Genomic DNA, 24,942 nt, shown 5'->3' with positions numbered 1-24,942 from the left:
AACTTTTTCAACAATGCAAAAATAACATTCCTAAGCAATCTGTTAAAAACTTCTTAACACTAGAATATTTTAAATTTGTATTTCAAAAAAAGGGTGAATATATAAAATTAACTAATTTTTTATTGGTGAAATGTCTGGAGAAAGCAAACGATTATTGATTTCGCCCTCTTGATTTGGATTTATAATACCATCAGATGAAACTTTCCTTGTTGATATTATCTCATCATTCTGAACAACAACTGATTAATACTAAATTCTAATATTAATTCACACAAAATATACAACAGACTTACTGGATGATACCATGCTGGACGTTCATGGCCAAACGGTTCTTGGTCGTTGTAGTTGTCATCGGCAGTCATTGCTATCGAACTCTCATCTTCATTTTCGGTGTTTATTTCAGACGACAATGCATCGAGGAAAAGCTTACGACGCAATGTATTCAGTGATAAGTTTGCTTCAAAAATCGGCACCTCACCTTCTTCATACTGAAAGCATTTGCCTAAAAAAAACCTAAAGTAAAATACAGAAATTCATTAACTGATGTTATATGTTGAGTTAGACAGTTCAACGCTAAAATAATCTTAAATATAAAGTAAAAAATAATGATACTGATATAACAAAACTAATATTTGCTCTATTATTGCGCTCCTTTTCTTATTTCGTTTCAAAGATATTAACATATATTTGTGAATAAACAACCTAGAAGTCCTATTAAGTCAAGGTTTGGTGGAAACGTAAACATAGTCTGCACTTCAACAGATCGTCCTGATTGAACAGGCCGAGCAAGCGGAGATTCCTGCACCTGTAAAAATCCTAACATTCAACAGAATCTTTAACAGCTAAAAAAAGCATTCAAAACAATATTAATGTGAATAAAACATGCCAGTCTTACATGCCATATTTTGATATAACTGATAAAAATTATGCATAAAATCGTCATGTTCCAGATAGAAATACCATATTTCAGCATGTACAGTTTACAAATACGAATTCAACATACCAAAGCTCGTGATCTCCTTATCATGCTTGGACTACTGTCTTGTTCTGATTTAGCTGATCCTTTCATCTTAAATGAAGACTTTATTAAGCCAATCCTAGATGGCATAACATGTAAAAGTCCTCACATTTCTCTCAAATTATTTTGATTTCTTTTCGTATAAAATAAAAATACAAAAATTCTTATTTGAAATATTCTGCAAGTTATTTTAAGAGGACTTTACGCACATCGAAATGAGATAAAATCAGATGCCAATTATCATTATGTTTCGCGAAATTGCTATTTGGTTGATGCGAGGATACAGAATAAACTTCCACTAATATTAATCATGAAGAAAACGTACAAAATAAGGAGATGGCAACACATATTTTTGGGATGCCCAAAATTTATCAATAGCTTTATTCATTTGAGCGTCTTCAACTGGATCCCTGAAAAGAATGCCATTGTGCAGTTTTCTGATTCTCGTTGAGTTATTTGTTTATTAAAGAAATGATGTTATTTGGAAAGCAAAACGAACGAAACCAACGGTGTTTGACACATCGATTCAGCTTCATCAATAACCGCCGGATGAAAATCTGCCATTTGTCCAATTGACCAACGAAATGATTTTTCTGGAGTTTCACATTCTATATTTCTCTGAAAAAAAATAAATAAAAAGTTGATAAATATTAAAAAAATATTTGAAAGATTTAGAAAATTTAAAAACAATAACCATATAAATAAAGAAAAGCTAACCTTAGAGTTATTAAAAAGACTTGGACTGTATGTGGTTGCACAAAGGCTTCCCATATCACTATCGAATGGATTTGTTATATGAGAACGTGTAGTACTATTATTCCTTAAGTAAAAATGAAACAAATCAATGAAATATGGTCCAATAAAATTTGAAAAAATCCTGATGAATTATATACTGCTGAAATATCACTTTAATTAAATGAATAAATTTTAACCAACTTCAGTCGAATCGATCTTTCAGAAAGAATGTTGGATTCCAAAGCAGTTATTTCTATATTTTCTTTACCAGCTTCAGAAGATTTAGAATTTGGTTCTATAAATGATGGCGATGCATCCTCTCTAAGCTTTATTTTTTTAACCTGAAAATTACTTTATCCTCAAGCGGATGTCCTGAAACAAAATTATACACAGAATTGCCAAAAAAATTTTAGTATTAAGCTATCTAACTTTCAAAGTCTTAAATGAAATTCAAATCTACCAAGCTGTTAATAAGTACGTCAAAAACAACATTCGTGAATAATAGCACAGTTTCTGATAAAAGTAACAGCGAAATAATATTGTTTTTGGCTTTCCTTTCGCCGTACTATATATGTAGTCAAAATAAACATTTAAGATTCTCAAATTTGTTTTTGGAATTTAATAACTGGAAAAAAGAAATTCCATATAAAAAGAACCTTTGTGTCAGAATCTTGAAGCTCCGAGCATTCTTCGGAATTAGGAAAGCGTTGTTGCTCCGATAATAAACTGCAATTGGAACCTATGAACTGCACTTGATCTTTCGGAATCGGAGATAATTTCAGAGCTATAAATGCTTCAAAAAACAATGCGTTGTGAAAGTGTTTGTAAATAAAAAAGAAATTTGAATGAAAATTTAAATTATCAAGATTAAATCAATAAAAATCTGACATCTTTCACTAATTGAGAAAACTTTAAAATTGTGAAAAAAAAAAAAAAAAAAATGAAGACTAGAAGTAATTACCATTCTGTCGGGTATTTTCGCTCTCTTCTCGTATATATGATCGCTCATCCAATCCCAGTACAGTACTATTAAATTTAGGTTTGTCGTATACGTCCGTATCAGAATCATCAGTTATGTTCATTAGCCTGCAATCGTTTTTCTGTTTTTAATGTTTCTACAATAATAAGCTTGAAATTTAAGAAAGCCATCAAAGTTTTAGTATGGTATCGTTTCATTTCTAACACAAACAATATTTTTTAAGAAAAAAAAAAAAAACAAAGAAAAAAGTGAAAAACTAAAAATTTGTAAAACCAAATGAAAATTACTTCTGAAAAATAATGAAATATAACAAGAATATTAAAGAGAAAAAGATCATGAAAGTAAAATAGAAAGATGTGGAAAATGTAAAGAAATAAGAAACAAAAAAGATTGGAAAAGGTAATAATAAAAATATAATCAAAATATGATATGTAAAGGTTATAAATTAGAAAGGTCAAAAGATATTCAAAAGAAACAAAAAAAGAAAAAAGAATGAGAAGATAAATGGAAGTATCACAAAGCATTGTTTTCATTTCAAATTATCATTTGAAAATTTAATAGAAAGGTTTGAAAATATTATTCCGACCAAATCAATGTGGCACAAATACATGACGTCGCGTCCCGTCGTCATTTATATGTTTTATATTTTCCTATGTAATGTAACGGCATGTTTGATTTTCACGTACGCTAGCAAAAAATATTCCAAATTAGAATTATTAGGATTACATATTTCTATTGTCTTATATAATATAATGATTTATCTGATTTTCACATTTGTTAACCAAAAATATTTCAGATTAGAAATATTAGGATTGTTTTACAGTCCTTGGTAACACGTTTGACATATATGAATGCGTTAATTTAGTAAATTTAATGCTAAACTATGTGATTACATTATAAACTGCTAATTAAGTAATTGCATATTTATGTTTTGTCAAAGTTCGATACCAAAATGTTTAAAATTCATCTTAAAGATGAGTAAATACATTTTATTTATGCAATATTGTATATCTGAGTTCTCTCACATGTTATCAGCGTAGTTATGATAAATGGAGTGGAATTATTTATGATGTGAAAAGTCTACGATAAATTATAAAATTCTTTTAAGAGAACGAAACAGATAGAAAAAGGCTTTTAATTATTCCACTGTTATTATTTGATCTATTCAGAATACTATTATAGTATGCTTACAAATATAGCCTTGTTTTATTAATTTTCAGCAAATTTTTTAATTGGCAAAATTTTAAAAATTAAAGATCAAAAACTTTTAAATGGAAAAGATAGGTTCTAGTGTGCTAAGTTGATGTTTCATGTTGCTTATGATTGATGTTATCGAAGAAGTCAGTTATGGAGTGTGACATTTGGTTTTTTTTAATCGATTTACTTCTTTACTTAATTTACTTCATCGAGATTACTGCATTTAATTTCACTTTTTTCTTTTTGGTTCCTGTAAATTTATTCATACGATCATGTTATGCGATTTATTTGATGTTTTAGTTTTAATTTATCCATCTTCACATGCATATGTTTTATTGAGAATGGCATGAAAGAACTTTTGATTTGAAGTAATTCGACTCTTGAATTTAAATTTGGTCCAGGTTTTAATTATTTGGGTTTCTTGTTTATATATGAATAATATGATTAAAAATTAATTTTGCTGAAAGAAATCGTAATTGTAAAGGTAGTGAGAAAGACAAGGTGAATAATATGGCTGAAATTATGAATGGAAAAGGTGAAACAACAATCGCAAATCCATTAGATTTGTTAAGTAGTGATGAAGATGTTGGAAAAAATGATGAAACATCAACTTCATTGGAAGATGGTGATGCTTTGGACGAAAGAACTGTAAGTTTGATTTATTTCATCGATGAGCAGTTTGTCTAATAAACAAAGAATTGGAATTTCTTTGTTTGCAAAATAAATTTACAAAATTTTTTCCAAATACTTTTCATAGCTTTGATAATTGTAATTTTGAATTTTTTTTTGGGGGCAAAATTGCTTTGTTTATTTAATTAACTAATTTATTCAACAAAATATGATATTTGGATTTTGTCGTTAATTATTTTCCTTAATTTCATTTGAAATCATTTGTGAAACTTCAAAATAGCACATGTATCATCTGTGCTAATCACTGTATATATAATTGATATGTAGTGTAACGATAAAAGTTGAAATAAACAATTTTTTCTTTTTAATAGCATCGTACCGAAGAAATTAATGTTGATCTGTCGAAAGATAATAGTCTAATTGTTGATATTTCGGATGCACTTTCTGAAAAAGATAAGGTAGGTGTTATGCTTATTATTTTCATTTTATATTTGTCACTTTATGTCTTTTTTCCAAGTGAATAATAATTGGTGAACCAAATATCTAATTAATTTAAGTGAACAGTAATATAATAATAATTAGGTATATGCAAAACTTATATATATGAAATAAAGAGTATATTAAGCACCATTCATGTTGTTTTGTTTATATTTTGTTAAAATTTGTTCAAAAAGGGTTTTTTTTTTTTTTTTTTTTTAAACAAATTTAGATATTTTAATGCAGTCTTGAAATCAACTTTTTTGTATATATTTTTGCTTTTTTTTTTTCTGGGATGATGCTAATTTAGGTGAAATATACTGTTCATACAAGGACAACACTTTTGGATTTTTCAAAAAATGAAGTCAGCGTTGTACGAGAACATGAGGAATTTATTTGGTTGCATACATGTTTAGAAGAAAATGAAGCATATGCAGGTTTTATTGTATGTTTCAGTATCAAATTATTTGAAATTACAGTAGCAATATTTTGTGAAAAACGTACTATTCTTTTTATTATTATTTGCGGTTTCTTAGCTATTTATGATTGAAATTGTTTGCAGATTCCTCCAGCACCACCACGACCGGATTTCGATGCATCACGTGAAAAACTTCAAAGATTAGGTGAAGGTGAATCAACGATGACTAAAGATGAATTTCTCAAAATGAAACAAGAATTGGAGCAGTAAGCTAGTCATTAGTGTAATTGACAATAACTTTTAAAATTCATAGTGGTAGCGAAAGATGAAGAAGAAAGAAGAAAGCTTCATACTTAGACTGTTTTCTTTCCAAAAATTTCGGTTTTTTTTTTGTTGGTGAATACTTTTTTCTTTTTTATAAATGCCGCTTAAGAAATAATAAATCATTTCGAGATTTTTTTTTTCGTAGTCGATTACCTGATGTTTACTTTTCAAGATAACTAGTTGTTATTAAATTACTCGAGTCATCAAAGCTTCAGAGAATATCTTGCAACATTCAAGAAGACGGTTGCCATGCATGAGGTGTTTCTTTGTCGTCTTGCGGCACATCCGGTTTTAAGGAATGATCCTAATTTCCGAATCTTCTTAGAATATGAACAAGATGTAAGTGTTCTTACAAATATTGAACTTTTTCAACCTAATGAATTTGTGATTATTTCATTATTTCACAACTGTTATAAAAATTGCTATCATTTAATGAGAAATTGATGAAATGTTTGTTATCATCTGATAATTGAGACTGGAAAAAGATCTGTTACATTTCCCATCAATCTGTGACATTTTATATCGCTTAATAGATGGATTTAGCATAAAAACACAAAGAATAAAATTGTTATGATTGATAGCAGTTAACAGATAATAAATCGTTCACAAAACTTTTTTATATGTGTATGTTTCTTTTTTTTTTTTTTTTTAAACTCACATGACAAACTGGTTTATTATATTGTATTCTTGTTTTAGCTTTCGGTTCGTTCAAGAAATAAAAAGGAACTTGTTGGATCGTTTTGGAAACGATTAACACAATCTGCCGACGAAGTATTACTGTCAGGGCAGGTAGGAGAAAATGCATAATATTATGTTTTATTTCTTTTATGTTATGGTTCTCAACATATCAAAAGTATTAATGCATAGTGAATTATTGTTTAGATTCGTAGTTTTCTCAGATCTTATCTATCCGATTTTTATGCCTGATAAGTAATGGGAAAAAGATGGTTGAATAATTATAATTTTATAGTTTCTTTTTTGTAGAAAGATGTCGATGATTTCTTTGAACATGAGCGGAACTATTTGGTTGAGTATTATACTCATGTTAAGGAAGCTTCATCAAGATGTGACAGAATTTCACGACTTCGTAAAAGTTAGTTTCCAGTTTTATTCGTTTGTTTTTCATAGAATCTCCGACTAATTCATTTTTTATTCTGGTTAGCTCCAATAATTATGGTAATCTATTAGTCGTTTTAACACTTATGTAATCTTGAAATTTTTCCTCTTTGCTGATTTGATTTACTAAATTACTTGTAAAAAAGAAAATCTAATTCACAACCTCTAAAGTTTCAAAAAGTGAAATATTTTATCCGCCGAGGCCTTATCATTATCATTAATATTTGATTATTTAAACAAAAATAAGTGCTTATCACTTACAGTTGTGTGTAAAATAAAAATTTGCAGTTTATTATGACGTTTTAAGTTCTGTTTATCCAAAATTATAAATTCATGAAATTATAGATATCTTAGAAACGATTTCATGAAGAATTTAAAAAATGATGTTTAAATTCATTTTAATCGTTGATGTTTAATTTATTCCTTGTTAAACATTCATGTGAAGTATGTGACGAGCCTTATTTTCTTTAGATTTGCAATGAATTGTTTGTTCAGAATATTGCTTATAATTTGTTCTATTACATTCTTTTCGAATAATTTGCTCATTGATCTATTAGTTATCTAGCTTCCTTTTTTTCCAATCATCGTGTAAAATTCTTTTTTTTAGATTATATTTTCAGATGAGAGAATGGATTAAACTTCTATCGTATCCAAAAAAAAAAAAAAATACTTTTAATATCTCATCTTTTGATTTATTTTTAATCTTTTAATCACTGTGCTTATCATTGCTTGTTTTGATGTTTTCAACTTTTTCATACCAATTATTAATAATTTATTGAAAAACAAAGATAGTACATTCTTTTTGCCTTATATAGGAAAATTTTTGAGTTGGAGGTGATTCATTGTTTTTTTTTTTTTTCTATCTTTGTTTACTTTTTTTGTTCTTAGGAATATTTATTAATTGTAGATAAATGAAGTAATTCTGTACTGTGCATCTTTTTTTCCGAAGTAATATTAAAAGAAATTCCTAAAATGATTTAAGATTTATCCTTGGAAATTAATTATGGCTAAGTAAGACTTATTGTCTTGCAACTTTAACTTTTTTCATCTTTCTATGATTATACATTTGTTCTCTGATTTCATCTTTACTTTCGTTTTTATTTCTTTTCCCTCAAAAAAAAAAAAAATTTTTTTTTTTCTTTGGTTCATAAAGAAGGAAAATGATGGTAATGAAATAGATTTATCGAATATCACTTATGCTTTGTAGAGAAGATTTAATTTGAGTATCGGTTATATTTTACAAAATTGTGTATTTTATTTTTGAAAAAATTTGTTTGCAAAACTTTCCTTTCTTCTTCCATTCGTTTCTTTTTTTATCTGTGTTTTTTTGCAAAATATCATTTCAGTAACAATTTACTAAAATTCTTTTCAGATATGCACTTCGTGATAATCATTTACTTTCGTTTCCTTCCTCTCTCCTAATCTTTCTACTCCATTTTGTTTTTCTTTCTTTACTTTTTCTTTTGTATCATTGTAATTTTGCAAATTTTTTTTCTTTTAAATTATCGCAACCAATGATATTTGTTACATGAATATTTTAAATTATTTTCTACATTTTGGATTCCTATCCATTGTATTAAAATTTTTGCAGAAATTTTTTTTTTTTTCATTTCAATTAATTTTGCTTATTTATTTTTCAACTTGAAAAAAGAATTTATTATTATGTCACCAATTATTAATCGAATAATTATTGCGTATCTGTGAGGCACAATTACTGTACTAAATATGTTCTCATTGTTTCATCTATCCTATGTTCATCGAACAAATTCATTATCATTTTTACTGAGACATTAGCTCATCTTATTATTAATACCAAATTTATCTTATTATATTTGTCGCTTAAGATTTTTTTTTTTTTTTTTTTAAGGTAGAATTGAAAGTAGCAAATAATTTTGTGGGTTTACAAAGTTTTTAAGTTTGAGTAATGATGTTTCATTGTTTCATCATTAATATAAACATAACTTTGTATTAGATTTTATTTTAGAAATCTACAAATTTAATAAATAATATTATTAATAATATTCATGTTATCTGTACAATTACTTCCTTATTTCTAACAATACTGTTTACTTTACAAATATTTGTTTATTCACTTATATTTTGAAAAAAGATTTGCTAATGATTATTGATCTTTATTGAGGTTTTTTTTTTTTCCTTTTTCTTTTTTCTTACAAAGAATGAAAGAACATTTTCAAACTTTTTTTTATAGCATTCCAAATTTTGTAAAGATGCTCGAGACCATTTTATTTTTTTCTCTCCTACACTTTTTATTTTTGTAACATTTCTCTTCTTCTCTCTTGCTTTCTCTTCCTCTCTCTTCATTCATCTATTCTTTTGGTATTGCTTTTGCTTCTTTTTTTTTTATGATTTAATTTTTATGAACGAAGTTGTAAGTAGAATTGATGTATTTGCATTGTAAAGATCGTAAAAAGAAAGAGAGAGAGAGAGAGAGGAAGAGAGAAAATAATTGCGGAAATTTGAAGTCTGAAAGAAAGAGGAGAAACACATTAATTTAAAGAACGAGGTAACATTAATCTTGCTTGGTTCAAGAAAAAAAAAGAAAAAAACGAAAGAAAGAAAAGTATATGGTAGATATATTTGATGTATGCATTTATGAGTTAGTTAAATTTTATCAATTTCATTTATTTTATTTTATGATTTTCTAGTTTCAAAAATCAAGTAAATTGTTGATTTCAACCTTTTAAATATCAAATATCAATCTTTTCAGTTACTTCTTTTCTTTCTCCCTCTCTCTCTCTCTCTCTCTCTCTCTCATTTAGTCTTTTAATCTTAACTATTCATCTCTGAAAAGTATTATTTGTTGAGTATTTCGATTACTCTTTCAGATTTATGTTATTTTCGTCATTATTTAAATTCATAATATTATAATAACATTTTTATCATTTTCATTTTGATTGTGTAATAATAAATAGTTCTGATGATCTTATAAATATGGGAAATTATATATTTGATAATATTTAAATTGCTATTCTCTAAAATGGTGCATCAATTTATGTTACTTTTTTATAGCTCATTTTTCTTTTTTTGAAACGAAGTGATGTTGTGTGTCATTTTTCTTTTTTTTTTTTTTCTATTTTTTAAAATATTTTTTTATCATCATATATCATTATCATTATTAAATTAATAATTCATCAATTTTTTTTACCTCTCATTTTTTTTTTTTCTATTTTATTATGCAATCTTTGAATTATTTCTTAACGATTTACATTTTTTCTATACTTTTTCTTTTTTTTCATTTCTAGTGTATTCACTTTTTTTTTTCTCTATTTTATCATTATACATAATTCTCTGAGAAGTATTATTCGCTTAATTTTTTTAAGGTACTTTGTAAAAGAAAAATAAAAATGAGGAGATTTTTTAGATTTATCAAACAATTTAACTATCATCTAATGAAGAATTCTTTTTTTTTTTTCCTTATCTTATCATCCTAGTATTTATTTAATGGTGAATTGACGCAAAATAATGCGTAAGCACCATTTTATAGATAAACGAACAGAGAGGAAAAAGTGCAAAAATGTCATATAAGTTTCATTGATAAGTAAGCATAAAATAGGCAATTCAACAATTGGAACTTATTTATTCATAAAATTATCATCTGTTAAATAATGTACGAAACACTTTCTATTGGTTGATTTTATTCTTTAAATTGTAAATTAGATTTGTAAGATGATAAGCAGATGATAGAATGTTGCTATTAATTAATTCTCAAATATGCTTTTATATTATATATTGGACATTTACATTTAGCAATTTCGAAGGCCTTAAATGCACTGAAGTATTTGTAATTTTTTAAAAGCATTTTGAATAACATTTTTATGTTTTTTTTTTCCCAAAAAAAAAAAAAAAAGAAAGAAAAAGAATCAAAACTATTCGGAGTTTTTTTTTAATTTTTTTGTGAGCGAACTACTTTTATTGCTGTACAAGAAGCTTGAATTATAGTCATATATTTTGCATTGCTATTTATAAGAGAAGAGTAATCTTATTTAAAAGAGGAAAAGCTTTTAAAATTCTCTCATTTAATACTGCTGAGAATTGATGAAGAAATCGATATTATATATCGTATTATCATCCTAGTGTGATCATTTTATCCTAACAACCCGCAGATGTAATTTATTTTATCTAAAAAAGAAAAAAAAAAAAAAAAAAATGAAAATTCTCTTCCTTTTTCTGTAAGAAACAACACTGTTAAATGTTTGATAAATTTTTGTTGAAATTTTTTTCCAGACATAGCTGATTCATATGCACGAATTGGTTCATGTCTTGAAAAAATGGCGCTGCAGGAGTTGGATCGTGACCTGCAAAAAGATTTGGTACGAAGGTCACTCACTTTCGAAAAACTAAAGAAACATGAGGTGAGATGATTGACCTCTTGTTTTAACATTCATATATCTTTAGCACTAATGAAAGTATTTCTTGTTGTTTTGTAATATTTGTTTCTCTAATTATGAAATTCAACTATATATTTATATTTTGTAACCAATTATATTAACCTAATTTACTCCACTTTACATGATTAAAGCAAATTGAAATAATCATTTAAATAATTGAGTTGATTCCGGTAGTTTTGGCATTGGTTACTGAAATATTCTGAATATTTTTAGAGTCGAGTAGCGACTGATGAGGAATTAAAATTGGGTGATACTCTTCAATACTATATGAAAGATACAGATGCAGCTAAGGTAATAAATTAATAGATCTTAGATGTTGAAACTATATGTATTGAAAGGATTTCAATTTTTTTAAAGTTGCTTAAAATTTTAATTCGTTCTCTTGAAATTCTGATCTTTTGCATCATTTTTGACTGTAATGATATAATTATTGTTGTACAACTAAGGGCAAAAGTTAAAATTTTTTTTTTTTTGTAGTAAAAATACGATTTTAATAGCATCGATGGGTTACAATTATTACTTAGTCATTTGGCTTTTCTAAGAACTCTAATGCGTGTTTATGATTTAAACTTTTAATGATTATTTGTTTTTTAATTTTTTACGAACTACTTGTTTTTGCTGTAGGACCTTCTGTATCGTAGGATGCGTTGTTTGGCAAACTATGAAGGAGCAAACAAAACTTTAGAGCGTGCTAGGGGACGCAATAAAGATATACCACGGGTATTTTTCATATTCTTTTAACATTTTTGAATCATTAAGTCAAATAACAACGTTTTCAAAATAATCTGGTTTTATTATGATTAAAGATCATTAAGAATTTGTTTTAAGGCCTATTTTATTTATGAAATTATTAAGGCGTACCTTTGTTTGAATAGAATTTGAATAATCTATATTTGATGTGACTGAATATGCTGTTGCATTTTTTACTGGTTGTAAGTAAAATATACTGGGATTTAATTCTTCATTAATACTTCTTTAATTCTTAAAGTTTGAAATTAATCAATGAATTTCGAATCCACTTTTCTTTGAAACCATTCGAATACAAGTCTTTTTCATTACATGGATTAAAATGGATTCGAAATTTCTCACAGAGTTTTACAATGATTGATTGTATTTTTTTAAACATCAAGTTAACAAAATTGTTTAGGCGGAAGCGGAGCAAAGTGAAGCTTGCAAGAAATTTGAAGATATTAGTGAAGTTGCAAAAGGCGAATTGTTGGATTTGAAGAAGAGACGATTGACTGCGTTCAAGAAGAATTTAACCGATCTGGCTGATCTTCAGATTAAACATGCTAAGGTAACAATCATAAATCAAAATCTCTTTAAAGCTAACTTTTTTTTTTTACTGTTGTCTTAGTATGGTATTTTTAACTTTAGGAAGTGAAATACTTAAAAAAGGATCGTAATTTTCTCTGCTATTTAAGTATTTCTGTAATTGTTATTTATATTGTATTGTCCTTATCCTCATATCGCTTAGTTTTCTGTCTTTTTTTTTTCTTTTTAATTTTATTTTCACTCACATAAGTTCATATATTAGGTATTTCTTTTACTGATTTCATTTTTTTGATGTCATTTATGTGAAAATTATTCAACAATATTTTCATTTTAGTAGATTCCATTTTTTTTTCCTGCAAAAATGAATTACCGTTGTTGAATTGAATTTCGAGTGAGTGCTGAAGTTGTTTGAATTTATTATGCTCTATTTTTATTCACTTCATAATGATCTATCAAACCCATATTAATGCCGTTGATGATGTCAATTTCACTGAGATTTAATCATTTTTTGTATTTCCATTATTCATTCATGTGGTTGCAAAAAAGATCATTGTTGTAGTGCTCTGTGTTTTTTTTTTTTTTTTGCTTCTATTTGATTAATTATTGAAATTGTCGATTGTTATCGTTTAAATACAACATTCGATAGTAAATGAATTATTTTCAGGCACAAATAGCTTTATTGGAACAAGCATTGGATACGCAATGATTTTAACCAAAACAATAATATCATCATTATCAGTAGAAAATGCAACAACAATTTAATTAATCACTGATAATTTATTTATCATGATTTTTATTTATTTATTTTTTTTAATTAACTTACTTTAGGATCAACTTGGTCTAAACGATGGTAGTTAGATTCCTTAGATTTTTTTTTTATGCTCATTTAAACTAGCTCATTTTAATAGTGTTTTGATAGTGAGAAACTAACTGTTTTGTTGTCGAATTTACTGCAAAAAAATAAGTATTTCAATTACAGCTAAAAGTTAGAGATTATATTTTTATTCAAAATAAAGCAAAGAAAGCAAATAACGTTTTGCTGTAAGTTGTTTTATCATCATTTTAAAGAAAACAGAAATGACTTTAAAGATAAGATTAAAAATTAGATGAAACAAAGCTAGCTGAAAGTTGTCTTCTTTTTTTTTTTTTCTTTTTTCAATGATGATACAACACAAAAATTACTTTTTATTCACTTTTCTTGTCTATCTATAAGTTAATTATATAAATGCAAGAATTATTTACCATTATTTTCCATATTTTTTCTTTCCTTTTTTAAAAAAAATTATCTCTCATTAACTGAATAATTGTTTTCTTCATATTTTATAATGCAAAAAAGTTTTTGCATCTTTTCCATTTTTTTTTTTTTTTTTTGAAATGTGATAATGAATTTTTCTTTCATTCGATATGGTGGAATAATATTATGAGGTACAACTATCTTTCTTAGGCATTTTTAACAAATTGTCAAGTACATTCCATTGAAATGACAATAGAAAAAAAAGTGGAATTCATTTTTTTTTTTTTTTTTTTTTGAATTTTTTTTTTGTTGAATCATTATAAAATGCAAATTAGTTATTTTTTTTTTTTTTTTTTTCATACTGAATAATAATGATAATAATAGGTGATGATAATGATGTTCACTGTTTGTTAGTTTGATGGCAATGTTTAAATTTATGAACAGAGATTAGTTAAGTGGTTATTATAATTTAATTTTAAAATGTTGTCCTTAGTTAAGGAATAATGATTTGAATTAATGAAAGAGGAAAGTGAGATAATTGAGATAATTTTTGAAAATTTACATTAGCAAAAATATAAAGTAAAGAAAAAAAAGCTAAACAAATATTATGAGATAATAAAAAAAGTTGTTGATTAGTTTGTGGAGTAGCAACGAGTCAGGTGATCCGTTTTCACATCTCTTATTTCCGGTGAATATGGGAAGTGCAGAAGGGTATAGAGAGAAAAAGAAGAGAGAAAAGTGTGGTAATTATTAGCGGTATTGAAAAGGTTTTTTTTTTTTTTTTTTCTCTATGAAAGGTATTTGTTAAGTTATGAAGTTATGAATATAATTTTATTATGCTAAACTACTTTCTCCTTCTTTTTTTTAAGGCTAACTTTTCAAGGAAAGAAATAAAATTTGTGAAAGTTTATTTCGGAGGAGAAAAAAAAAAGCTTTTCATTTTATATATTTTAATTTATATATATATATACTTTTTTTTTAGTTTTCTCTTTCTTTTTCTCTCTACTTTTTGTTAATGGTATTTTTGTATGTACGTTTTTAAATTAATATATTGGAAAAATTAATTTAAATGAGCAAAAAAAAAAAAAAAAAAGTTATGGGTTTTATCACACTGATAAGTATATAATTTTTTTTTTCTGATCAAGAATACTGATAAAAGAAAAAAAAAAGTATTCTTGATTGAATCTTCAACTAATGATTGAGAAGTGAGATGAGAGACAGATATTCTTTTAGGCAGATCTTAACTGTTAATGAAAACGGTCATAATGTTTCGGCCAAGGTCATAGCAATGATTTTCTTCCATTTTTATTTTCATCATAATTAATTATCTCTCATATACAATGATATTTTCTGCTACTGTATCGTTTTCTTTTATTATTTTTTTCTTCCATTATGTTGCATATGAATATTACTTCCTTTTTTTTTTTTTGGAATATTTTTTGATAATTTCTATTGTATATAAAGTTTCTGTTCCTATAAATATTTTATATCTTTTATTATGTGTTAAGCCTTACGTGTTTTTCTTTTTTTCTCCTTCTTATCGTTGTGTTAAAATTTATCACTTTTCAAGTTATTTTATCACTCATAGCTGTCATTGCTATTTTTGCTCGTCCTGTGATCAAGTAATAAAGAAAATTTCGGTATTATTCGTAAAATTGTTTATAATTATTTTGTTACAAGGTTAATCTACCATATACACATATTAACTTCTTAATAATAAATTTTAGGAAATGTAAAAAAAAGTTTTTTTTTTTTTTTTTTTCGTTATCTAAATGTTTTGAAAAATAATGCAGAAAATCGAGGAAAATAAAAGATGGATTATTTACATTAGAAAATTTAAGAAGTTCGAACCTCAGAATTAGTTTTTTTGTTTTTTTTTTATGCTTTTTTTTTTTTTGTTATATAGAAATTTTATGCTTGAATTAATTTAAAAACTGCTAAAAGCTTTAAATGTATCGTTATATTAGAACCTATTAAATATTTTTCTACGTGAATTGCTTTAATCAGACTAGCATTTCAGAAGGCTGTAATAAGATAAATTCAAAATTCTCATTTTGAAATAATCATTTGAATTTGATTACTTTAACCGTTTACTTTTTTTTTCTGAGAATTTTTAAGAAGCGGAAAATGACTGTTTCTTTTTTCCGTGAGATTTTAAAGCTTCAATTATTTGCATGAAATATTTCACTCTATGATTGATTAATATTGTCGTAAGAAAATGAATTCTTTATAGTATTAATAACAAATTTTATTTTCTATCAAATGAAATGATTCAGAACTACTCTGGATGAGTACAAATCATCCACCAGATGAGGGCGCCAGTGGTACCATTTGGCCAAATAAAAAGGAAGATTACAAATTAGAGGATTCTATTGGAATTGGTGCAACGGCTACTGTATACAAAGTTTGTTTGTTTTTTCTTTTTTAACGTTTTATTTGATTTAATATGTTTTTAATAACTTTAACAATATTTAAAGAATTCTCTTTTTATTTTAAAACATAGTCAAAAAAAGATATAACTGAGTTAAAGACTAGAAATTATAGGGATTGTATGTGTATGTTTGTGTCTGCTTATATATATATTTTTAAAAGTTAAATCTTATCCTTAAGCAATATTTTCTTTTGATTGTATTAATGAAATATACTTACAGGTTGTAATTTTCAGGCATTATGCATTCCACGAAATGAGTTATGTGCTATTAAATGCATTAATCTCGAGAAATGTCAAACGTCAGTCGACGAGCTCTTCCATGAAATAAATGTAAACGAAACTTGTTGGGAGTGGTGGGTAAACAGGCTACTAAGGTGTAAGAAATTATGCAAGTTTAGATATTGCATAAAACAAGAAAAGAAGAAAAAGAAGACTTATCTGATTGATACTTCCATAAAATCCATCCATAGTAGTACATTGGTTATTCATATTTTATCATATTATGTTTCATCCTTTTTTTCGTTATTATTTAGGCGATGGCATTATGTATGCATCCTAATGTTGTCATGTATCACACATCATTTGTTGTTGGCGAAGAATTATGGGTTGTCATGCGTCTTCTCAATTGTGGTAGTATGCTTGATATTCTGAAACGACGTATAAAGGTAGATAGATATGCTTATGAAGAAATAGAATGTCAGTTATTATTTGATTTAAATATTTCCATTAATTAATTTAGGTTATTGATAATTTAGTTTGTAATAAATTTTTAGTACATACATATATAATTCGTTGATTAGTATAATCAGATTTTGTACATTTTAATTTAAAGATTTTTTTTTTTTTTTGATTATTTTCATTTTAGGCAATGGGAAAAGAAGCGGCTTCATCAGGTGTTTTAGATGAAGTAACTATTGCTACCGTCCTAAAGGAAGTGTTGCGAGGACTGGAATATTTCCATAGCAGTGGACAAATACATCGTGATATCAAGGTAGAAGAATTGTTAATTTTTGCAAATACAATTCAGTTATTAAAAGGTTTTTTAGAATTAAAAAAAAAATGGTAGAAAAATTTTTGTTTGCTCAATTAATTTTGCTATTTTCATTTCTCAAGTCTTGCAAGCCTTCGTAATTTATATGGATAAAAGGACAAAAGTTGATAGATATTATTTAAGGCTGGTAATATACTGATTGCTGACGATGGCACAGTTCAAATTGCGGATTTCGGCGTCTCTGGATGGCTGTCTGCAAGTCAAGGAGACTTATCAAGACAGGTTCCTTGATGTTGAAAAATAATGGAATTTTAAGGAATTTGATTTAAATTTTTAAAGCATATTTTTTTGCTTAAAATAAAACAATTTTATGTATTATTACAGAAAGTTCGGCATACATTCGTTGGAACACCGTGTTGGATGGCTCCCGAAGTTATGGAGCAAGTTTCAGGGTATGACTTCAAAGCTGATATTTGGAGTTTTGGTATTTTAGCTATTGAATTAGCAACTGGTACAGCTCCTTATCATAAATTTCCACCGATGAAGGTTGGTTTCCTTTTTTATATTTTGACAACTACTTATTTTTTTTTTATATATTCGATTAGCTATCCGGATATATAAAAAATACACTACAAATATATACTAATACTTTAAGGTTTTAATGTTAACGCTACAAAATGATCCGCCAAGTTTGGATACAAATGCGGAAAGAAAAGATCAGTATAAAGCATATGGAAAAAGCTTTCGTCACGTCATAAAGGACTGCTTGCAGGTGATTTATTTGTTTACTAACTTTACTCATTTGCGCATTTGTATGCGTTGCTTGGCTTTCTTTTGTTTGAAGTGACTTATATATATTTAGGCAAACAGTAGTGGAAATAAATGTGACTTTTCAGATTCAAAAAGTGTTATATTATATCAGCCAGCTTGCATGAAGGTGAAAATAATATTAAGCAGTAATTTGGTAAATTTTCAGAAAGATCCATCGAAGCGACCAACTGCAAGCGAACTTCTGAAGTATTCCTTTTTCAAAAAGGCTAAAGACAAGAAGTATTTAGTGCATGCCTTAATTGAAAATTTAGCATCTATGCCACTTCCATCACATCATCAAACTGATGCACCGAAAAAGGTATCATGCAGAATCAGTACGTTAAAAATAATAAATACTATGTATCTGCTAATTCAATAATCTTGAAAATCTATTATGATATTTCTAATATGATACTTTATTTTGATCATAGATACTGTACTACCACTTTTGTTGCTTCTACTTCGAAATAATATTGGGCAGTTTAGAGTTTAATTATTTGTTTGTTTGTTGGTTTGTAATTTCAGTTTTCAGACTGTTTTCATAGACTCTTTTTCAGCGGAGAGGAGGTACAGGACTTGGCGAAATTAAGCTAGAAGGTGTATAGGTCCAGTGTTCAAGTTTTTTTTTTTTTTAATCATGATATAAAATTTGATCAACTGCGTCGAATAATTTATTAAAATAGAAAAGCGTTACAAGATTCTGTACATGTGCATTTCTTTTTTGGAATGTGCGTTTCTTTCTTTTGGAAGTTATGTTGTGTTTTAGGTTGCATCGGGTAAACTAAAGAAGAATTCAGAAGGAAATTGGGAATTCGAACCGGAAGAGACTGAATCAGAAGAAGAAGAGGGTGAAAAAATGGACCTTCCAACGACTTCAGCTGCTGCAGCAAGTGCTTCGGAAACTATCAATTTGGTACTTCGCTTCGTTATATTTCTGAAATTTTGTTAATATTACATGTGAAAATTGTTTTTTAATTTTTTTTATTCTTCAGCACCAACTAGAATACTATTCTATTATTTGTTTGAAAAATGAAGTTTAGTAGAAAAAATATCAGCTAATTTTTTAGGATCATTTTAGGTAATTAATCTGCAATTATGAATAACAGTTTTTTGATTGGTCATTTCGTTTTTTTTTTTTTTGTTAGCGCTTTTATTGGATGGATAATTTTTTTTCGAAATTCAGGTGCTGCGTGTGAGGAATGCGCAGAAAGAGCTGAATGATATCAAATTTGACTATACTCCATCAGTTGATACTGTTGAAGGTATCGCACATGAGCTAGTTGCAGCTGAACTAATCGATGGACATGATCTGGTAGTTGTGGCAGCAAATTTAAAAAAACTTGTAGATGCAGCATTATCGAAAAGTGACAAAAAGTCTGTAACCTTTGCTCTAAGTTCGGTACCACCGCAAGAGATGCCGGATGAACGTGCTTTAATAGGTTTCGCACAAATATCACTAATCGATTCCAGTAATGCTCAAGTTGACTGAATTATTCCATTATTTTCCTGATTCGGGACAAATCTGGTCAGACTACCAATTGTAGAAGTGATTTGTATTTGTCTTTGTGATTCCCTTTCTTTATTTTTTTGTTTCTTTCACCAATTAGATATTCTATGATTCCATATTTTGAACATCAAATGAACTGCTTTCCTAGTGTTAGTTAATGTTAGGTTTTTAACTGTTATAACTTCTTTTTTGAATGTCAGTTTCAACTTGTCTGGTTGAAAATTGAAAAATTAAGTACATATATGTGAAGAAATTCGAGAATGCGTCTTTAATTTCGAAACACTGATTTGTTTAATTCTCAGTTCTGAATCTACTTGAAACTGGCATTGAAAAAGTAAGATCGAACATTATTCGTATTTTGCTAGAAGCAATTTTTCTCATTGTACGTCTGAACTGTTGAGAAATCATTCACAGATTCAACGATTTGCCAATCAAAAATGTCTCTTTTGTATGATTAAATCAAGCATAACATTGCATTGCCGATTCAATTTCTAGAGATTGTCATTATGAATTAATTCATTTTACATCGGTTCGATTTTTAGTCCCAATCAGATGCATATTTTATACTATGGTAGCATACCTATTCTGTTACCAGAAGCAACGATTCTGTTCAATTATCAATTATAAAATAGGCCAAGATATTTGCTATTGTTAATATGGTAATTACACTCTTCGAATTGTAATTTCCTTTTCTTTTCTAGCATTTGAAAGATTAACAAGTTTGAACATTAGCCGAAATTACAGACTCTATTGTTTGCATACCATCTCCTTTCAAGAAGTATGTTACTAAAGTTCATTTAGTGACCAAGTTACTGCCTGCTGAGAAATGTGCTTTTCCTTTAAATTTTCATTAAAAGTTGTCATCTGTCCCAAATTCTTTCCGATTATAGAATTTATTAATTGATTCATCTGCTGCTTCCATAATTTCTATCAATTTTTATATCGTTAACATTCTAGCAATACTCAATTGATTCGCAGCAGCTCTGTTCGATTAATATCTTTTAAGATTGTGAATGGTATTTATTTTGCAATCATTGTTTTTTTACAAATGAAATTATAACTAGTGAAATGTTAAATCAGTAATGTTCAATTTATCACGTTGTCATGATATTTGGTTTCTTTTTTTTTTTGTTTCTACACCATAATCGCCTTTCACAATGATGTCACAATTAATCTTTTTTTTTAAGTGCAAAGCAAAAATGAATATCAGAAATTTACTTTTCTAGAACAGTCTCTTTGATAGCATTAAGAATGTATCCCATTATTAATATTCTTGAAAATTATATATTTGGTGGAAAAGAATATAAAGTAATATTTCTGATATATACGATAGAATAAGATAAAAATGATTGAGCATTAGAAATGGGAAATTTTCCTTTTATATTACAAAAAAGAAAAAAAAAATTAGCGTGAATTATTTATATTAAAATGTAGCTACTTTATTTCATATATACCCTTGTTTCTTTATCATTAGCAACATCAGATGATGATATATGTAATTCAGCTAAGGTGACATCAATTGAAGGTAGAGAAATTCTACATATTTGCTCAGTTTTGTCTTATATGCTCTGCAGTGATTTATTTTGTTTATCTTTTGTCCGAAAACATTTTCCCTAATTACCCCAATCATTTCTATTAAATTATTAATTGACATTCAATCCTCTCACTTTGTTATTTTATGCATATATAATAAAAGAGAAGAAAAAGCTGGAAATGTACCGATATTTTGCAAGTTAAGAAGAGAGGTGAAGTAGAAATTTCAGATTTTTTGAATTTTAAATAAAATGAAATGGTGAATGGTCGCAAGTGAAGTAATAATAACAAACCTAAATGAAAAATATTAATTTGTAAAATCAGATTTGCTATCTCTTTCTAGACATTAAATACACATACATCCATTCATTCATTCCTAACAACAATGTTTATTGTGTGATTAATTAGATAATATTAAATTAGTTTCAATTATTCAATCATTATAAAAGCTATTATGGGAGGCAAACCATTAGTTAACTAGGTCTAATTATAAAACTTAAGCCTAATTAGTTAGCTTATTCTAATTAAATTAAAAATTTGGGATAATTTATTTGTGAAAAAATTTTAAACTTAATTTCATCTAAATTTAAAATGCAAGAAAAGGGGAGAGGGATAAAAACTTTGAATAATTAGGTCTCAATTGGAAAACATTGACAATGTATCTTTTCGTTTGGCTAATTGCCCAAGCATATCAGGTGTATCTCATTGTTATGCTATCAATCAATAATACGCTATTGAGTGTTTATTTAAGAAGAATTCTATGAAATGATAGGTAAGTAAGTAGTGGCATTCAGGTAAATCTGTAATTAAGTTAATAAATGCAACAAAAATAAAAACAAAATATTTCACAAAAATTTTTTATCAGCAAAATAAATTTAAATTAATTTGGCACTATTTCTCAGGTACTATATGCACAGCGCGACGCGCGGCATAATGAAGCGTTGCGGTTTGCTAGGAATAGTTATTTACGGTTTAAGTCATTTGAGCGAATTAGTTGTTGTTTGGTTTGTTGGTGGTTGGTTGTTTGTTGGGTTTTAGTGCTATTTTCTCCTCTTTGTTGGGTTGTCCACGTGATACGACGTTACTTACGTTACGTGACGTTTGAGATTTAGGTTGGAAGAAGTTATCTGATGGATAATTTTTTGTCACTAGGAACTGGGAGTGCATTATAATAATTTTGATTGATTTACATGAGCTGTGTGTTATGCCTTTCCTTCCTTCTGTTTTTTGATTTCCTTTCTTCTTTTTCTCTCGGTCTTTGCGCATTTGTTTTTTTGGATGAATGAAATTTAACGTCATGAAGTGAAAGAATGTTTGGTGGGAAGAAGGAAAAAAGTTGAAAAATAATAGTAGTCATGATATGATATATGAATATTTCAGCTATTTGCAATATGGTATTGCTTTTGGATGAAAAATACTCACCAAATGATTGTTATAATTACACATCATCAACGTCAACGTCAAAATTAACGTTAACATCAACAACATCATCATCGTCATCATCATCATCATCGTCATCATCATGTTCATCATCAGAGTATGATGGTGATGAATACGATAGTGATTTTTCACCACGTACATTACTGACAATGGCAATTCAACGACGTCGTATTATTTACAACAGTAAAGAGCGTGATCTAAGACGAGAATTGCTGCATACAAGTTTCATTCAATCGTTATGTAAATACCTTGGTGAACGTCGTGCGAAACGACACCAACAACGACGTGCTGCCAAACGTCATCGTAGGAGGAACAGTCGGGAAAGTCGGAAACGTGAGTACTCGTCGTCGTCCTGCGGGTCGGAATCTAATTTTGGAGTTAAATCCCACCCTGAGATCATCGTGGATGATTTCTCGGAATGTTTGGAATTGCCTGCTAGTGAGCCAGAAAATGGAGGTGGAGGTGGAGACGGTGGAACAGTACAGTTTGGTGGTTATAACGACAATTTATACAGTTTATTGCAACAAGATAACTGTGTTCAGTTGCCTTTGTCGAATGTTATGGAAGCTGAGAGCACAATGATTGAAGCACCACCACCACCGCCGCCGGTCTGTTTCAAGAAAGCGCGATATAGTCAGTCGGATGCGGATCCGTTTGGCTTAGATGCATTATTCGATGAATTATATGGCAAAACAGTTGTTGCGTCAGGTTGGTTTCTACCTTTTTTTTTTAATATTTTGGTTGTATTGCTATGTTGACATCACCAAATTCAGAAGCCCTGTACGTCATAGTTTTTTCGGATTGTGAAATCTCGAAACTCGACAGAAATTTGCATGGTTAGGTGGCACATGTTAGGTGAGCTATGTAAAATGGTGTTAGGGTTTGTTTGGTTCGTGATATTGTTTCAGTTTCCAAATGTTTTGCGTTCAAAAATAAAAAAAAACACACCTTTCGATGTGTGATGCTAAACGCGATCGAAGTGGCCCAGGCCCAGCATTCTGGTCCAGGATACTGTGTCTTCTGTTAACAGTAACATTGATTTTGCATCAGAGTTTTTTCGGAGCTCTTGTTTTTCTTTCAAGTAATGCTTTACATTTGAACATGTTTCGGAGCTTTTTAGATAGGACATGAAATTCGTGGAAATTCTCTTTCTGCCAGTTTTAATTGTTCAAAATTAATGAATTGTACGGTGAATTCATTTTTCAGGGTATAAAGACAATGAACAGGAAACGAGAAATGTTGCACATGAAACAGCTATTTCAGTTGGATAATCATAGTCTCATTGTTTCACCACATTAGAACTAATCGAATATTTCGACAATTATTTGCTCGATGTATTGGAGTTGGAAAAAGGTTTAAAGATGCAAGCCTCAGTGATCTCAGAGTGTATGCGTATTTTGCTCAACTTGTTGTTTTATTTTTAGGATTCATTGTCGTAATTTAAAGATGCAAAGTGTGGCGTCTCTGGAGTTATGGAGCAAACTGAGTTTGGGATCGGTCAGGAAAGTTTGAAGTTGACTTTCATTGCTAAGACCTCATAGTCTGGGTTTCACTCGACTTATTGATTATTGCCTCTTTTCTATTAATTTGTGTTCACTGTATTGTATATTTTCTTGCTCACATAAAATTTTACATAATAGAAGGTTACACGTTAAATGTGCTAAAGACATTTAGGATTTTGGAAGAGACGATGAGTCGCCAGTGATACAGAAGCCAATAATCAATGTCGGGGGAAGTCAGTGCCGGTAATGTAGGGTTGGTTCTGATTGTGTGAAGAGAAATTGACTATATGATTTGGATTAGGGCAAAGTTGCTTTTTTGCTATTTTCAGTTTGAATGTTTTCTGAAGAACCCTACGAAGAAGTCTTGGAGTTGTAACGTTTGCTGACATTGCAACACGGTATTTTTAATTATAGGAGAATGCTTCATTAGTACTAAAAGGTGTTTCTTTTGTAGGTTGTAACAAAAGAGTTTAATCTGTTAAACTTCATGAAAGATTCTCGTAGTTCTAGTTTTTACTGTGTTGTAAAATGTGCTGCATGTACAATAACATGAGTTTTTTTTTTTTGTCAGATTAGAGAATTAAATTTTGTGGTAGAAAGTATCTGTAAAGCCGATGATGTTAGGCAAGCTTTTAAAGGTTGTTTTAGAAAAGTAGAATTGTGCAGACTGTAAAAGCCCCGGAGAAATGACTAATCCATCAGTTTCTGTTGCTTGGTAAACATGAATGTATGGATGTGGGAGAAAAAGATGGTTGTGACATTTCGATGCACGTTATGCCATGGTTTTTTCATCAAATGTCCGAATATCTTCATAATTGTTTGATACCGGTTTGTGAAAGTGTGTTTGTAGGTACAGTTTCGGGTCATAATGAAATGAAGATCCTCCTCAGATGATTTAAATATATTGAATTACAAG

At 28.2% G+C, this 24,942-nt stretch overlaps 4 protein-coding genes across 4 annotated transcripts; 3 read left to right on the top strand and 1 right to left on the bottom strand.

The window, feature by feature from the left end:
- Positions 1-111: 111 nt before the first annotated feature.
- On the bottom strand, positions 112-2,835 carry Bm10454 (uncharacterized protein; the record flags this gene model as incomplete). The annotated part of the gene is made up of 10 exons (XM_001893806.2): positions 112-228; positions 294-502; positions 703-805; positions 1,004-1,069; positions 1,344-1,428; positions 1,527-1,636; positions 1,736-1,838; positions 1,955-2,094; positions 2,410-2,537; positions 2,715-2,835. The coding sequence occupies 10 exons, from the start codon at positions 2,833-2,835 to the stop codon at positions 112-114; spliced, it is 1,182 nt and encodes a 393-aa protein (XP_001893841.2).
- A 1,604-nt stretch (positions 2,836-4,439) lies between these two features.
- Bma-snx-6 (TRAF4-associated factor 2, putative) lies at positions 4,440-13,284 on the top strand (the record flags this gene model as incomplete). Its single annotated transcript, XM_043081449.1, has 12 exons — positions 4,440-4,577; positions 4,931-5,017; positions 5,347-5,481; positions 5,599-5,720; positions 5,994-6,117; positions 6,475-6,567; positions 6,763-6,871; positions 11,140-11,267; positions 11,517-11,594; positions 11,928-12,023; positions 12,451-12,600; positions 13,243-13,284. The coding sequence occupies 12 exons, from the start codon at positions 4,440-4,442 to the stop codon at positions 13,282-13,284; spliced, it is 1,302 nt and encodes a 433-aa protein (XP_042937383.1).
- Positions 13,285-16,099: 2,815 nt separating this feature from the next.
- Bma-gck-3 (oxidative-stress responsive 1, putative) lies at positions 16,100-19,533 on the top strand (the record flags this gene model as incomplete). The annotated part of the gene is made up of 10 exons (XM_043081448.1): positions 16,100-16,216; positions 16,478-16,573; positions 16,777-16,908; positions 17,109-17,234; positions 17,418-17,516; positions 17,619-17,780; positions 17,890-18,006; positions 18,211-18,363; positions 18,811-18,957; positions 19,228-19,533. The coding sequence occupies 10 exons, from the start codon at positions 16,100-16,102 to the stop codon at positions 19,531-19,533; spliced, it is 1,455 nt and encodes a 484-aa protein (XP_042937382.1).
- A 2,942-nt stretch (positions 19,534-22,475) lies between these two features.
- Bma-tos-1 (Uncharacterized protein) lies at positions 22,476-23,795 on the top strand (the record flags this gene model as incomplete). Its single annotated transcript, XM_043081447.1, has 2 exons — positions 22,476-23,232; positions 23,731-23,795. The coding sequence occupies 2 exons, from the start codon at positions 22,476-22,478 to the stop codon at positions 23,793-23,795; spliced, it is 822 nt and encodes a 273-aa protein (XP_042937381.1).
- Between the last annotated feature and the right edge of the window lie 1,147 nt (positions 23,796-24,942).

The sequence above is a fragment of the Brugia malayi genome (genome assembly GCF_000002995.4).
Source record: "Brugia malayi strain FR3 genome assembly, contig: Bm_v4_Chr4_scaffold_001, whole genome shotgun sequence".
Classification (NCBI taxonomy): domain Eukaryota; kingdom Metazoa; phylum Nematoda; class Chromadorea; order Rhabditida; family Onchocercidae; genus Brugia; species Brugia malayi.
The sequence above is the reverse complement of the archived record's forward strand: the minus strand, read 5'-3'. Positions and strand labels throughout refer to the sequence as shown.